The sequence below is a fragment of the Chiloscyllium plagiosum genome, chromosome 1 (assembly GCF_004010195.1).
Source record: "Chiloscyllium plagiosum isolate BGI_BamShark_2017 chromosome 1, ASM401019v2, whole genome shotgun sequence".
Classification (NCBI taxonomy): Eukaryota; Metazoa; Chordata; class Chondrichthyes; order Orectolobiformes; family Hemiscylliidae; genus Chiloscyllium; species Chiloscyllium plagiosum.
Window position 1 is genome coordinate 55715556 of NC_057710.1, and position 18036 is coordinate 55733591.

The 18036-nt window shown below is 39.3% G+C and overlaps 1 protein-coding gene across 1 annotated transcript in view; it reads left to right on the forward strand.

The window, feature by feature from the left end:
* npr2 (natriuretic peptide receptor 2) overlaps positions 1 to 18036 on the forward strand; it is a 163159-nt gene that overhangs the window by 122472 nt on the left and 22651 nt on the right. The window contains exons 17-18 of the mRNA XM_043686946.1: positions 6672 to 6795; positions 10871 to 10939. Coding sequence (XP_043542881.1) covers positions 6672 to 6795; positions 10871 to 10939 — 193 coding nt within the window. The remainder of the gene's footprint in view (positions 1 to 6671; positions 6796 to 10870; positions 10940 to 18036) is intronic.

Sequence of the window (18036 nt, forward strand, 5' to 3'; positions counted from 1 at the left end):
GTACAATTGCAACATTTAAGAGGCATTTGGATGGGTATATGAATAGGAAGGGTTTGGAGAGACATGGGCTGGGTGCTGGCAGGTGGGACTAGATTGGGTTGGGATATCTGGTCGGCATGGACGGATTGGACCAAAGGGTCTGTTTCCATGCTGTGCATCTCTATGACTCTATTTATATACCCCTACAGACACCTTTAAATGCTATATTTGAACCAGCCTCCACTACTTCCTCTGGCAGCTCATTCCATGCACGCACCACCCTGTGCATGGAAACATTGCCCCTTAGGTTGCTTTTACATCTTTCCTCTCTCACCTTTAACCTCTACTTCTGGGCTTCCCCCTCCCAGGGAAAATAACTTGCCTATTTATAAACTTCTGTAAGGTCACAGCAGGGAAAATAGCCCCAGCCTATTCAGCCTCTCCCTATAGCTCAAACCCTCCAAAGCTGGCAAAATCCTCGTAAATCTTTTCTTCACAATATCCTTCCTATAGGTGACACACCAGAATTGCACGCAGTACACCAAAAATGTCTTATACAGAGACAACATGAGCTCCCAACTCCTGTACTCAATACTCTGACCAATAAAGGAAAGAATACCAAATGCCTTCTTCATTATCCAATCTATGTGGGACTCCACTTTCAAGGAACTATGAACTTGCACTCCAAGTCTCTTTGTTCAGCAACACTCTCCAGGACCTTCCCATTAAGTGTATAAGTCCTGCCCTGATTTGCATTTCCAAAATGCAGCACCTCACATTTATCTAAATTAAACTCCATCTTCCACCCCTCAGCCCATTGGCCCATCTGATCAAGATCCCATTGTACTCCAAGGTAGCCTCCTTCGCTGTCCACTACCCCTTCAATTTTAGTGTTGTCTGCAAACTTACTAACTGTACCTCCTATGTTCATATCCAAATCATTTATATAAATGCCAAAAAGCAGTGGACACAGCACAAATCCTTGTGGCACTCCCCTGGACACAGGCCTGCAGTCTGATAAGGAACCCCCCACCACCGCCCTCTGTCATCAACCTTTGAGCCAGTCCTGTATCTAAATAGCTAGTTCTCCCAGTGACCTAACTTTGTTAACCAGTCTATCATGTGGAAACTTGTTGAACACATTACTGAAGTCTGCATAGCTCACATCCACCACTCTGCCCTCATCAATCCTCTTGGTTAGTTCTTCAAAACACTCAATCAAGTTAGTGAGACAGGCCATTGTATGAGCCACAGACAGCACAGTTAAGATCACGTATGAGTATTTCTGCTTCACAGAGATGACTACCTTCAAACTGCAGTGAAATGGCGGTGATTGCTTGTGAGCAGCATTTGCACCCCATATAGATGGACAATGCGTATTCACATACAGAACACTATGATGACAGATTGCTTCAACCTATTCTGTGAAAGGCCTGATTTTTTTTTTATTTATTCATGGGATATGCCCATCATAGTTACCCAGAGGGTAGTTAAGAGTCAAGTTCTGGAGTCATTTACAGGCCAGACCAGTTAAGAATGGTCGATTTCCTTTCCTGAAGGATGTTACTGACCCAGATGGATTTTTACAACGATCAACAATAGTCACAGATAGAATAACATTTTTTTTAATTTCCCAAATTTTTAGAATTCAAATTTCACCATTTTCAATTACTCAAATCCATGTCCCCAGGACATTATCCTAGGTTTATGAATCAAACAAAAACAGAAGTTGCTGGAAAATCTCAGCAGGTCTGGCAGCATCTGTGGAGAGAAAACAGAGCTAATACTTCGGGTTCAGTGACCCTTCTTCAGACGTTTCCAATTTTCAGCATCCGCTGGTTTTTATTTAAGTTTGAGAGAACTAGTTTAGCAACATTATCACCAAGCTACCATTTCCCCATGATTAGTGCTACAGCCCTCTGAAGTGCCTCACATCATTCACAAGTCAAACTTGCTTACTTTGGCAGAAGAAAGAAATACCTATTCCTCCCTCTCTGGGTTTGTTGTAGCCAGGATTCATTTCCAAGTACTGTGAGCCTTACAGTTCAGAATGAGGTAACAAAGCACAAAAAGGCAAGGCAAAAACAGAGATGAAGCATCCAAGTAATGCAAAGTGAGTGAGTGCTATGTGAGCAAGAGATCATCACTAAGATATAGCCTAGTCGACCTAATGGTATGGTTAAGTGGTAATCTGATTAAAGTCTTCAAGATATTAACAGGAAAAGAAAGGGGAGATAAACTTTACCAGTTGGGGATTCGAGAACTGGGGGTCATAGTCTGCGAATTCGGGCCAGACCGCGCAGAGATGATGTTGGAAGCACTTCTACACATATAGGACGGTAGATGTTTGGAAGAGTTTTCCTCAAATGGCAGCAGATAATAGATCAGTTGATAATTTTAAATCTGAGATAGATTAATTTTTATTAAACAAAGATATTAAGGGATTTCGGCCAAAGGCATATTTAAGGAATCATGGATCAGCCAAGATATCAAAGAATGGTGGAACATGTTTGAGGAGCTGAATAGCTCACTCCTGTTCCTATGGTTATCTGTTCCTGCATGCAAAGTGTCCTGGCAGCAGCATTACAATGAAATGCAGCATGAACTTGTAAGTGATTTAAATATATGCCAGTGAGGCTGGTACATGTCAGATATGAATGTCTTTATGTGGGGATGCATAGGCTCACTGCCTGTGGAGTGTACCCCAAGATGGTGGCTGACGTCCAAGCTGGAAAGCCGGAGGACCAAGCAATGGGCTGAGGTTTCCAGGTAGCCACTCTCACTTTCATCTCAGGAACTGTTACTGATACATTTCTGTCCAGCAGGTGGGAGAATAGAAAACTGCATAACAATACTTCCTATTCACAGAATCCGTACAGTATGAAAGCAGGCCATTCTGCCCGTACTGACCCTCTGAAGGGCTTCCCACCCTGACCCATCCCTCTACTCTATAACCCTGCATTTCCCATGGTTAATCCACCCCGCTTGCACATCCATGGACACGATGGGTAATTTAGCATTGTCAATCCACCTAATTTGCACAATTTTGGATAGTGGGAAGAAACCGGAGCAACCGGAGGAAACCCATGCAGACACAGGGAGAATGTGCAAACTCCACACAGTTGCCTGGGTGTGGAATCAAACCCATTTGCCTGACACTGTGAGGCAGCAGCACTGAGCCGCCATGCCACTGTAAACTTAGCTAATAATGAGATGTTAATATATGCTAATGCATGTAGATAGGTGAGAATTTTGTCTTACTGCTCAAGACTTGTTTGGAAAAGAGGATTTGGTCCCCTCAACATTGAGAGGCTTCTTGCTGGCCATTGTCACATGTTTCTCCGACATTCTTACCGATGCATGTATCATTTAGTGCCTGGCAATACTCTACTCATATTGAATGCAACCTTTCATGTCTTGATAACTTTTCAAATTATCAGATCTTAGCTCCCAAGTGAGGTCTGAGAAATTTGAGCCTGATTTCCTTGCCTTTTCCATCAACTTTTGTGCTATCAGGATCTGGAACTAGCCAAACTGTTCTTGCAGAGAGCTGTTATAGACTCAAAGAGTTGAATAGCTTGGAAGGGAAAATCCCAAAATGGCTCATATATAAAATAGCAAATCTGATAAAGGTGCCTTGTTATATAAGTCTTGCCTCGTGCATTTCTTTTTGAGTTAAAGTCAGGTATTTAGGTATTTACTCTTTACACCAGAGGTTTGATCATATAATATAAGTGGGTATCAATAAAATACTGTGCAAAAGCTGTATGGTCAGATAGGACTTTAACCAACATTGTGGGTGCCCTTCCAAGTCATAAAATATCACACAAACCCATTTGAAGAAGAAAAGCAGAACACGCTTTATCCTTCAACCAAAATTGGCAGGTGTATTAAAAACATAAAACAGTGACCTTCATGTGCTATAAAACACTCTGAGACAGCCTTTTCTAAATGCAAGTTGCTCCTATCTGGAATTGAATGACACTTACACTGTGTCATGATAAAGATAATGGTTTAATGATCAATTGCTTATCAGGGATTGATTAATTTTGCGGGTTAGTTCAATTAAGACAGGAAAACACATTATAAGCTTTTATACCCTATTTTCTTCAGAATTTCAACCTTCTGGTGCTCAATATATTTCCACCTTCATAACCTGCTCTAAAACCTGTCAAGTCTCCTCAACACTTGTTTTCTTGGATCTCTGGATCACTTTCTTTTGCTGCTTCATTAGTTGTCCCTCTGACATTCTTTCACTACAGTATTATTGCTAGCAAATATTTCTGAAGGAAAAGTCTCCTCAATGATTGGCAGCCCTTTTATTAGTATGTTTTGCATTATCACCTGCTTTTACAGGTCTGTCATTTTCTGTTGCATTACGTTTAGCTGCAGCCAATGTTTCTGTAGCTGCTCCTGGCTGAGTCTGATCTGTTTTATATGCAACTTGCTCTAGATATTCCTGTAAACTGACAATCTGGTTGAAGATACAGAGTTATAGTTCATGCTGCTTCCTTTTCTTTGTAAATCAATACAGTGTATCTTTAAATTCTCAAGAAGAATCTTACCATGTGACATCTGCTCATCTAAATCAAAACTCATATACAACAAACACAAGAAGCTTCAGCAATAACCTGCATAACTGAATACATCATTGATTGATAGGGAGTGTCTTCAATTATGTGTTAATTAGTCTAAACTAATGTCAAATTCAATGGTTGGGTCTTCCCAGGGCCTGAATGATGTGGGCAATGTTGAGAAATTTGGGAGAATGACATGAGAAGTGGAAGGAGACCTTTCTTGACATCAGGAGCGAGTAATTGAATTTTCCTACAAAGTCCCAAATGTTGAGTTGAGATTCTCATTAGTGTGCAGCAAGAGGTCAATTAGTTGGGATTATCCCTCACTATCACCCTCACTACTATCTAATCTCACATCATTAATATACAGCTTCCCACTCTACCATCCACTGGATAGGCAGTAGAGAATAGAAGTGAAACTCCCTGACAAAGAAGGTGCCTGGCGATGTGAGTTCTCTACTTGATTCTCCAGACTTCCATCTTGAACACCAGCATCAGTATTTCAGGGTATGTTCCATAAGCAAAGGCAGCATATACTCTGGATCCATGACTGCTGACATATGTCAGCCTCTCCGAACCAACACAGCATGTCTCTTGATCCACTTACAGTACATTTCCAAATTTTAAAGCTGCACTTTATTTGCACTCCTTTATTTCTGGCCTCTCTGCACTTCCAGTTTTATATGCTTCAGCATTGATGGGCATGTCTGCTGGCGCATGGATCCCAAGATTTGAAATTCAATTGGGGCAAGTTACAATGGGGGCAAGGAATTGCAGAGATATTAGTACTGGGCAAGTGAGAATGCGGCTCAGTTTATCTTACAAACCACTCGTCCTCATTCCAACTGCAAATTCATCAGTGAAGAATTGTGCCCTATGAGTTTAAAGCAAAGTTTTTTTATGATATTTTCATGAACACTGCTGCAAGGATTGTCTTTCAGCACTCCTGGCACAAGCTGAGAGTGTAAAAGCTGAAAATTATGGACCCCCCAGCCTGTGTTTTGAATATGGTTTATGGACTGCCTTGAAGGTATAATTACAGTATGACAGGATTACACAGCCAGTTTTCTTTATAAGCACTGGCATTTAAAAAAAACAGTAACAAGACAATGCATATATAATGCATTGCTCATGCTGAGTCAGAACATACACTGTTTTATAACAATGATGGTATAGAGGATAACTGATTTACAGAGTCTGAATAAGTCTAAGTCAATTTCATAAATTAAGGAATTATAGAAAGAGACAACTCAGAAACAAACCAGTTTGTAATTTTTGTTAAGTGATGTACTGGAAATTTTATTGGTGATGAAATCCTAAAATATTTGTTTTTTAAAAAACTGGACACAAATTATGTGCACAACTTCGAATCTTTACAAGTTTGAAAGCTGGCATTGCACAGCAATAAAATACTGTATGCAAGAAACATCAACTGGAAATAAATATCAATGGTGAAAAGTGCTGGAGTGGGGACTATAGGGAGAGATTGTCTGCAGCAAAGAAAGGAGTCTGGTCTTCAGTTGTATTATGGAGTAGTCTTGTGCGTTGTTATGATTGATCTGTGGATTTTGGACCTTGATACTTCTTTAATCAAACTATAGGAATTGTAATTGGAAAGGTTTGCAAAGGATGACATCTGCTCCAGTTACATATGCGGGGAACAAGCAAGCAATCTACCTCCCTGTACATGTCCCCTTACATTTCTACCTCCTAATTGGGTCAAAAAGTCAAAAACTGGAAGCATTCTAATTGCTATTGACAAAACCCAAGCAAGAGATAATTCCTGCTTTTCTAGAAATGTAGATAATGGAGATGATGAAGAAGCAATAATTAAACACTATGTATTTCAAAATTCAACTTGCTTTTGTTTGAAAATTGAAATGTCATGTATTCAGTAGCATACACATAATCTAGGTTCTGAGTACATCAGAATGAGTCATGAAAAGTTCAGGCAGTAAAATAAGTAGATGTTTCAAAAAGGTATTTCATTCGTTAAGATATGTGACATTTGTGTCATTATTGATAGTCAATCTCTTCTTTGAGTTTAAATCAAAAATTTCTGATGTGAGACACACAGAACCTGCTCTTATTTAAGCATTCATATTTTTGTTGCAGCTCAGTGGCAGAACAGCTGAAGTGGGGTGAGACAGTACAAGCAGAGGCATTTGACAGTGTCACAATTTACTTCAGTGATATTGTTGGATTCACTTCAATGTCTGCAGAAAGCACACCACTACAGGTAGTACATTGTTAACTGAGGTCTACTAATTTTGCGACCTTCTATGTTGATGCAATATTTCATTGCAATTTCTATAAACAATATTGCATTCTTGTATGAATAAGTTCAATAATGTGAATCATAGTGTCAATTATATCACCCAAACTGTATCGTCTATAACAATAGATGCAATGGATATCAGCACACCGTTTACCATTTTAAACTTATTTATGAAATGAAATACTTTTGGACAAACTAAAAAATGAATTCTCGATTGCTTTCTGCCCAAACACTCAAACCTAATATTAAGTTGTTAAAGTGTATAAATAAGTACCGGTATCATCAGTTAACCTTGGGTAAGAAGACTGAAGGAAAGGTTTAATGCAATCTGCCACAGTTCAAATAATTTGGATGCAGAAAGACACTTAACAAATCAGTATTTACATATCCTGTTAGTACCAATGCTGTTCATTAAAGTATTTCATTAGCCAACAAATTAAGAGAAATTGCATGTTCTTTGAATTCATATTGTTGCAGATTTTCAACTTGATGCCTAGGCTGATACAAGGGAACACTACTATCTGCAAGGTCACCAATAAGCCACTCAAAATCCAAACTTGGAAATATATCGCCATTACTTGAGCCTCATTGGGTCAAAATAGTGCACCTAAAAAAACACCAAATGAACTGCAGCAAATCACCACCACATTTCCTGTGACAATGAGGGGTTGGCAATAAATGCTGGCCCTGCTAGTGATATCCATAAGCCCTGAATGAATAAAAAATTTGGTTTGTGATTGTCCACCTTTTGTAGAAATTAGTTGATTCTTGTTTCCTTTATATCAATGCTTCCATAATGCAAAACCTATTTATAACATCAGTTTATATCTGGGCCAGTAAGTTGTAAATCTAATCTGTTCTTTCACAAAAGTCAATTATGGAGCTTATTCCTTATACATAGAAGTTCTGCATTTGCCAATGTGTTTCAGAACACAAGAGATTGGCAGAAACTGATTTTGTTTCATGGTTACTGGCATTGAATTAAGTGCCAGATGCTATTTCTTTCCAGAAACAAAGACTAGGAAATATATTTAAGTTTAAGTTCCTCTTATAACAGGTAACAACACATTTATTCTAGCTCTGTAACTCACTTGTAAGGGTAGTATTTGGGACCAAGGTTATGATTTTACTCCTTAATTTAAATCCATAATCCATAGGGATTATAGCTGGGAAAAGCTATCTAACAGGTTATTGATTCATAACCAATTCTGACAATCTTCATAAAGACATGCATTCACCTTGAATTAATTCTAATTAACTTGGTTAATAATTGTTTGGTATTCTAGATAAAAACAACAATGCTGCCTTGTTAATAGCTAAGGATTTTTTCTGGCAGTTAATGACTAATGTAAGATGAGATCCAAGACAAGATAGAGTACAGGTTAGGGAGACACTAGGAAGGAATGATTTGGAGATGCCGGTGTTGGACTGGAGTGTATAAAGTTAAAAATCACACAACACCAGGTTATTGTCCAACAGGTTTAATTGGAAGCACTAGCTTTGGGAGCGCCGCTCCTTCATCAGGAAGGAAAACAGTGCTCAAGAAAACAAACATGATCTGGTAACAAAGAATAGATAGACTCTGCCAGCATAGAGTCATCAAGTTGTACAGCACAGAAACAGACCCTTCGGTCCAACTCATCCATGCCGACCAGATATCCTAAATTAATCTAGTCCCATTCGCCAGCATTTGGCTTTATATCCCTCTAAACCCTTCCTATTCATATACCCATCCAGATGCCTTTTAAATGTTGTAAGGAAGAAAAGGTACAATGAGACAAACCTATCTTAATCGGCTGTTTCAATCATTAAATATGAAGTAGGAATACCCAAAGGTGAGAGAAAGCATTGAAACATACAATGTGTGACTGATTCCAGACTCAGTATTGCTTAGTATGTGTGAGGGAGAGCACACCTTGACCTTCTATTTGTTAGTTATTCTGACAAGGAAGACAAGCAGGAGGCTGGAAGAACACAACAAGCCAGACAGTATCAGGAGGTGGAGAAGACAATGAGATGCTGACTTCTCTACCTCCTAATGCTGCCTGGCTTGCTGTGTTCTTCCAGCCTTCTGCTTGTCAACCTTGGATTCCAGCATCTGCAGTGTTTTTTTGTCTCCCAATAAGATATTCTGACAAAACATTTAAAATGGAAGATAAAAAATATCTGACAGACAGCAAAACAAAACAGTTTAACATGATTTGGTTTATGTTATACTGAGAGCTAAAAGCAAGTGTAGTACTTTAATTGGGTTAAATTCAATGCGATGGGGGAACAGTCAAAGCAAATGAAGTGGATTGAACACAGTAGTCAAGTAGATGCAAATCATCTTTGAAGGACTAATGTTAAAAATATAGGTCTATACACAGAATAGGAATGCTTACAAAACAACATTTACAATGGAAATAGTTCATTGAAGAATTGTAAGAAGATGTAGAAACTTTTTTTAAAATTGTCAAATGAGAAAAGAAACTCTAGAAAGATCTAGTAAAAAGCATATCTGCACAGGCAACACATAATAGTAAAAAAATTAACCGCAAGTTAGTGAGAGGTAAAACAGAGAAGTAGTGAACATCATAAAAAATGCGAATGAAATCAAGATGGAGGTTGAATGCAGAATGTTAAAGATTCTGAATGATTACTCTTACCAAGTTTTTATTAAAAAGAAAAAAAGAAATATGCCTCCCTCAACCAAAAAAATACAATATCAAAAATAAATGACTTGCAATATGTATTCCCAACACAGGAGATAGGTCAGCACGTTTAAAAATGGCCCAGTGTAATCCATCTGCAATTGCACCATAACATCAGGTCATTAATGAAACACAGCTTGTAGGGTAAAGGCTGAACAGTCTTTTGATGCACTTTCAAAAAATTGATGCACTTATAAACATTTGCAAACCACAAGTTGTCTTTACTTAATCTTAGTCTTTATCGTTGAAAGGCTGAAATTAAAAGAAGAGTATTGAAATTGGTATGTCAAGGACAGCTCCAGAAGGGAGCTAAGCAAAGGGCAGTGAAATACAGCAGGTCTGTCAAAACACATGGTAAAAGGTTTGCACAAAATTCCGAATGCAAGGAGTACTTTTAAGACCACTCTCATGGGCTCTCCAAATGATTTTCACTTCTTTGGTCCTTATTTATATTTATTGAGAACATAGGATGCATTTTAGCTGGATGCGATCTTAAAACAATTTAGCACATAAACACATGGTGCTCCGCCTAGTGGTGACATTGGCCATAAACATAGCCCAACTAAAATGAAAGTTATAGACAATCTAAAAGGGTCCAAAATAGTTGAATACCCAAACACATTACATTTAAAGTAGCCTAATGTGATTTGAGAATTACTTTTCTTTTAGATGTGGGCATGTCTGGCTGGCCAGCATTTATTATTGATCCCTAGTTGCCCTTGAAGAGGTGGCAGTGAGCTGCCTTCTTGAACCACTGAAGTCCACATGCTGTAGATTGCCCCAAATTGCCCTCTGGGAGGGATTTCCATGTTTTTGACCCAGCGACAATGAAGAAATGATGATATATTTCCAAGTCAGGATGGTGAGTGGCTAGGAAGGGACCTTGCAGGTGTGGTGTTCTTAACGACAATATTTTTGAATCACTGGTCTAGAAAAAAAATCTTCTTCTTTCATTCAATTCATTTGAGGCAAAAATAGTCTGCCCACCATATTTAGAAAAGTCCAAGAATTCACTATGGAGTCGTCACTCTGGAAATAGCCACTGGGTCATTTATATAGGCATAAAAATGGTAAAGACTATCAATTATGGAAATCAAAACCCATGAATCATTAACAAAAAAAAATGTTGTGTTGTGTTGTGTTCAATGTATTGTGTTCAAAACACAATTAAATGCAGTTTTCAGAAGAGGTGGCTGTTTAAATAGCTTTCCATAATATTGTTTCCTTGTATAGTTTGGTTACTTTGCTAATATCAGAATTTATATTTTTTATTGATTATTTTGTTTGTTGCTCAATTGCTTTCAAATACATCAGTAGATAAGGATTTTTATTTCTTCATGCAGGTTGTGACCTTGCTAAATGATCTTTATACCTGTTTTGATGCAATTATTGACAATTTTGATGTCTACAAGGTATGTAAAATACATTTTAAGCAACAGCTATATGCCCTCCCATCTTTAAATTGAATGGTATTATTATACAATAAGAGAGAATGGGAGAAGTTCGTTATGTATATATTTGTTTACTTTATGTACAACAGTCTACTTAGGACTGAGGGTTAGTGTTTGATCATGTGATAGCTGTTTCTAAACTGTTTAAATTTGTTGAGAAATGCCAGCTGTTGATGAAATGTTATATTCTCTGAATACACATCATGTGAATCATATTGCAGTTTCAACAATTTTTTCAAACGGAAAAGACTGCTAATAAAAAGGCAAAAAGAGGTGAAAAAAAACCGTCCATGAAGAATACAGCATAAGGGATGATCTCACTGTGTGTGTTTGTCTGTGTGTGTGTGTGGTGTACATGTTAAGTTAACTCAGTTTATGTTATCATTATCTCAATACGTGCAGAATTAAAACAGGCCATTTAACACATTATGCCTGTACTAGCTCTTTAAAAGAGTCATCCAATCCCAATCTCCTCTCTCCCTGTAAATAACTCACTTTTTTTTATTATTTATCAAATTTTATTTTGCTTCGACCATGTTTTCAGACAGTGCATTCCAATTATCAAAATGTTTAAAAAAACTCATTATTCTTCTGCCAATTGCCTCGAACCTGTGACTGTTAGTTATTGACCTTCCTATGACTGGAAACATTTTTCAATTTACAGATGCTGTTTCTTAATGCACTGAAATCTGTATGATTTATGATAGTAATTTTACATCCTTTGTGACTGTCATTCTTGAAGTGGCTTCCTGATGAGCTATATGTCTTTAATCATGCGTAGCAAATTGTATTGGACGAGGTTCCAAGGTAACTGGGTTGAGTCTGATCCAAGAGTCACACCTGAAATTACTTCAATATAAACTGCAACAAGTACAGATGGTAAACAGTTAGAACTGCCTTATCCACACTCTTGGTGATAATACACTTCTCCAGTTGAGTGAACTTCACTTCAGCATGGTGAATCATAAAGGTCTGTTTGCTATCAGAACAGATACAAGAATCATACTGCACAAGAATCAATTTGACCTTGAATCAACCACAAATAAATATTGTTTTCTATAGGGTTAGATCAAAGCCAAGTGGAATGCAGTACAAAATTGCTCAATGTGAAGGTGAACTGATCAGGCATTCACAGTCTTTTATTGGATTCTTGGGATGGCAAGACTGACATACAGAGTACAGCACGAAAACAGACCCTTCAGTCCAACACGTCCATGCTGACCAGATATCCCAACCCAATCTAGTCTCACCTGCCAGCACCTGGCCTATATCCTTCCAAACCCTTCCTATTCATATACCCATCCAGATGCCTTTTAAATGTTGCAATTGTACTAGCCTCCACCACTTCCTCTGGCAGCTCATTCCATACACATACCAACCTCTGCATGAAAACATTGCCCCTCATGTCTCTTTTATATCTTGCCTCTCTCACCCTAAACCAATGCCCTCTAGTTCTGGACTTCCCCACCCCAAGGAAAAGACTTTGTCTATTTATCCTATCCATGCCCCTCATGATTTTATAAACCTCTATAAGGTCACCCGTCAGCCTCTGACACTCCAGGGAAAACAGCCCCAATCTCTCCCTATAGCTCAAATCCTCCAACCTGGCAACATCCTTGTAAATCTTTTCTGAACCCTTTCAAGTTTCACAACATCCTTCCATAAGACTATAAGAATTACGAGCGGAAGTAAGGCCATTCAGCCCATTGAGTCCACTCCACCATTTAATCATGGCTGATGGGCATTTGAATTCCACTTATCTGCAATCTCCCCATATCTCTTACGAGATTAAGAATTTATCAATTTCTGCCGTGAAGACATTTAATGTCCCCCTCTCCACTGTGCTCTGTGGCAGTGAATTCCACAGGTCCACCACTGTCTGGCTGAAGAAATGTCTCCTCATTTCCGTTCTAAATTGATCAGCTCTCATTCTAAGGTTGTGCCCACAAGTCCTAGTATCCCCGCCTGACAGAAACAAATTCACAGCATCCACCTTTTCTAAGCCATGCATTATCTTGTAAGTTTCTATTAGATCTCCCCTCAACCTTCTGAACTCTAATGAATACAATCCCAGGATCTTCAGCCATTCATCGTATGTTAGACCTACCATTCCAGGGATCATCCATGTGAATCTCTGCTGGACACGCTCTAGTGCCAGTATGTCCTTCCTGAGGTGTGCGGCCCAAAACAGGACACAGTATTCTAAATGGGGCCTAACCAGGCCTTTATAAAGTCTCAGTAGCACATCGCTGCTTTTACATTCCAACCTCTTGAGATAAATGGCAACATTACATTTGCTTTCTTAACCACGGACTCAACTTGCAAGTCAACCTTTAAAGAATGCTGTGCTAGCACTCCCAGATCCCTTTGTACTTTGGCTTTATGAATTTTCTCACCATTTATAAAATAGTCTATGCCTGGGTTCTTTTTTCCAAAGTGCAAGACCTCGCATTTGCTCACATTGAATTTCATCAGCCATTTCTTGGACCACTCTCCTAAACTGTCTAAATCTTTCTGTAGCCTCCCCACCTCCTCAGAACCACCTGCCTGTCCACCTAACTTCATATCATCGGTGAACTTCGCCAGAGTGCCCCCAGTCTCTTCATCCAGATCATTTATATATAAAGTGAGCAGCTATGGCCCCAACACTGAATCCTGTGGGACACCACTTGTCACCAGCTGCCATTCCGAAAAAGAACCTTTTAACCCAATTCTCTGCCTTCTGTCAGACAGCCAATCCTCAATCCATGCCAGTAGCTCACCTCGAACACCATGGGCCCTCACCTTACTCAGCAGCCTCCCATGAGACACCTTATCAAAGGCTTTTTGGAAGTCTAGGTAGATTACATCCACTGGGTTTCCCTGATCTAACCTACTTGTTATCTCTTCAAAGAATTCTAACAGGCTTTTCAGGCACAACCTCCCCTTACTAAATCTATGCTGACTTGTTCTAATCCAACCCTACACTTCCAAGAATTTAGAAATCTCATCCTTAACAATGGGTTCTAGAATTTTACCTATAACCGAGGTTAGGTTAATTGGCCTATAATTTTCAATCTTTTGTCTTGATTCTTTCTTGAACAAGGGGGTTACAACAGTGATTTTCCAATCATCTGGGGCTTTCCCTGACTCCAGTGATTTTTGAAAGATCACAACCAATGCCTCCGCTATTTCTTCAGCCACCTCCCTCAGAACTCTAGGGTGTAGCCGATGCGGGCCAGGAGATTTATCAGGTTTTAGACCTTTTAGCTTATCAAGTACTTTCTCCTTTTTAATGGTCACCATACTCAACTCTGCCCCTTGACTCTCCTTAAGTGTTGGGATATTATTCATTTCTTCCTCTGTGAAGACTGACACAAAGTATTTATTAAGTTCTTCAGCTATTTCCTTATCTCCCATCACTAGCCTTCCTGCATCAATTGGTGTGGCTCAATCTCTACTTTTGCTTCTCCTTTGTTTCTTATGTGTTGAAAGAAACTTTTGCTATCATTTCTAATATTACTGGCTAGCTTACCTTCATATTTGATCCTCTCCTTCCTTATTTCTTTGTTTGTTATCCTCTGTTTGTTTTTGTAGTCTTCCCAATCTTCTGATTTCCCAGTGCTCTTGACCACTTTATAGGCTCTCTGTTTTTCTGTGATACATTTCCTGAGTTATTATGTCTGTCATGGCTGTCTAATTTCCACACTCCCCCCCCCCCCCAAAAAAAAATGAGTAGATCTCATTGAAACCGAAGCTTCTAACAGGGCTAGACAGAGTAAACACAGGAAGGGTAATAGTCGTGATGACTGGAGAGTTTAGAACCACAGGTCACAGTCTAAGGACATGAGTTCAGGTTAGCATTAGCATTAGGACGGAAATGAGAAGAAAGTTCTTTACCCAGAGAATGGTGAACATATAGAATTCTGCCACAGACCAGCAGATGATCAATAGGAGATTGTGCTGTTTATGTTTCAACTTCCACAGTCTCACCCCACCCCACCCTTCCCCCACAATAACGTTTGATTCCCTTGCCTAAAAATAGTCAATCTAACTCTGCCTTAAAAATATTTAATGACCTTGCCTCCACTGACGTCTGAGGCAGACATTTCCAAAGTTACACAACCCACTGAAGGAAAATTCCACTCATCTTTATCCTAAACAGCTGATCTCTAATTTAAAGCCATGTTCCCTAGCTCAGGACTTACCCATTAGGGTGAACATCCTTTCCACATCCAGTTTGTCAACTCCATTCAGGATCTTATGAAATTCAATGGAACCAACCCTGGCTCTTTTGAACCTCAATAAAAACCAGTCTAATCTTTCCGCGTAAAATACCAAATCACATTCAAGATGTCAATTTAAGAATCCAGCCTGAACAACCTCTGGCACATTTTACATACTTCTTTAAAGAAGGAGACTAAAACTGTACGCAGTATTTGAGGTGTGGTGTCACCATCGGCATGTTTAACTGAAGTATATCAACATTATTTTTATTCTCAATTCTTCTCATAGCAAAGGCTAGCATCCCATTCGCCTTGCTGATTATGTATGCAGTCAAACAATGTGGCACTGGAAACACACAGCAGGTCAGGCAACATACGAGGAGCAGATGAGTTGATGTTTCGGGCATAAGCTGATGAAGTGCTTATGCCCAAAATGTTCACTCTCCCTGCTCCTCGGATGCACCCTGACCTGCTGTGTTTTTCCAGTGCCACACCTTTTGACTCTGACTCTCCAGCATCTGCAGTCTTCACATTCTCTCAGTGATTATGAATTGAACCTGCATACTAATGTTTTGAGACTTATGGACTAGAACTCCTGGATCCATCTGCACCTCAGAATTTGCACCCCCCCCCCCCCCCCCCACACCCCCCACTGACTTTACTTGCTCTTTTCCTTTTTAGATCTCCACAGAAGCTCTTACTGTCTGTTTTTGTATTTGTAATTAGCTTCCTGTTATATTCTACTTTATTAGTTCTAATTAACCATTTAACTGTTCTTTGTATTCTGACCAGTCATTAGAATTCCCACTCACCTTTAAACAGTTATATGCTTTTTCCTTAGGTTTGATGCTTTTCTTAACTTCTTTAATTAACGTAGAATGGTGTGTCTTTCCTTTGGATTTTTTTCTTTATACTAGAAAAGTATTTATTTTGAATATGCTGCAATATTTATTTTAATATCTGCCACTACTTAAAGCAAACAGACAGGTCAGCATTCACATCCACACACTTGCCCTTGTTTAAGCTTAAAATCCTAGGTTTAGACCCACTCTTCTTCTGTTCAAACTAGATGTAAATTTTAATCATATTATGATTCTCAGTAGCTAAATGTCATTACTGAGATTAATAATTAAACCTATTAGATTGCATAATACCAAGTCTAGTGCAGCTACTCTCTAGTCAGCTCCATAACATGCGGCTCTAAGAACACTCTATAAACTCTTCATCAAGGCATTATAGCCAATCAGTTTTCTCTCATTTATATATACATTGAAATCATCCCTAGGTATTTCTGTCCTGCTAACACAAGCACCTAATATTTCTGCTTGTAGAATTCACCCTTCAGTGTGGTTTTTATTTATATTGGTTCTAGATTACTGCACAACCTTCCCCTTCTATTCCTCACTTCCATCCAAAACTATTCTATGTCCTGACTTTATGAACCAAGGACATCTCTAACTATTGCAAGATTGCTTATGTCTTCATCAAACTCTTTAAAAGCCCAGTAGGACCTCAGGATCCTCCTACTTCTCTCACACCAAAGATACCGTGTTGCGCAGAGTACAATAGACCACTGCAATTGTGGATGGCCTTGCTGAGAGATGCTAAAGGAATGTTCACATCGGTCAAAGCAGCACATTCTCTTTTTGAGTAAGGCTTTGGGTTTTTTTTTGTTGTTGTGGCTCTAGTGGTAAAGTGCCTGCTCTCCTGTTCCATGTTTGCTTGGCTTCCTCACTGAGATCATCCAACAGGGCAAGGTGTGGTTACTTTTGGTCCCCAGGAATCAAGAAACTATGGAACCTGCTAAAGGATGAGCTAGTTATGGTAGCTCCCTGGATACAGCACACACTTGCACTGTTCTTTCACAGCGATCACACATCAACTGCATGACAAAGCTCTGGATGCCCTTCTGATTATCAAATACAGCTGTCTCTTCTGCTGGCATCCTATTTGCTCCATGGGCACTGTCTTCTGAAAATCAGGTAAAGGAAGCAAATCTGACATCGCTCTGGTTGTGATCAGTCTAGTCTGCCTTCAGGTTAATATAGTTGGAAGCTCTCATGAACAAACCTGATGGAGCTGTGGCTGCAGATTGCGAGATCCTATATATACCCAGATGTGAAGAGTGGTAGCATAGAGATCAAGAGATTGGTAATCCAGAACCCTAGGCTAATATTCTGGCGATGTGAATTTGAATCCCACCATGGCAGATAGTGAACTTTGAATACAGTAATGATCTGAAATTTTTAAAAACGCTAACAGACATGTAACCACTGTCAATTGTCATTAAAAGCCCATTTGGGTCATTACAAATGTTTAGGATTGAAAATCTGGCCTTTTATATATGTGACTGCAGCCCCACAGTAATATGGCTGACTCTAACTGCCTTTTGGGCAATTAGGGATGAACAATAAGTGTTACATGGGCAGAAATGTCTGTAACCCATGAATAGTTTTTAATAATGAGGATTGTGTTCAACTTGACAGCTGTAGGCAACAGGTAGCTATCTAACCGACGGGAGATCTTTAGATTTTATATGATGGGATATGACCTTACCTCTCCTGGATATTAATCCAGATCCCTTGGATTGCTACAGGCCCTATATGGTTTATCGAGTATCATCATCACTATGTAACCATCCCTTACCGTGTGGTTGCAAATGTGTGCAAAGCCAGCTAAGTCTCCACTGTTCAGAAAAGCTTACCCTTGGTCTACAGACTCTGCATGAAGGATTTCAACAGCTCTGTCTAATCACCCTCTTCTGTCCACTACATATGGCTGACGAGAAGGCAGCAGCAGTAGGTATTGCAGGATGCTATTCATGTCACTGTGGTTGGTGGGCTGGTGCAAGGT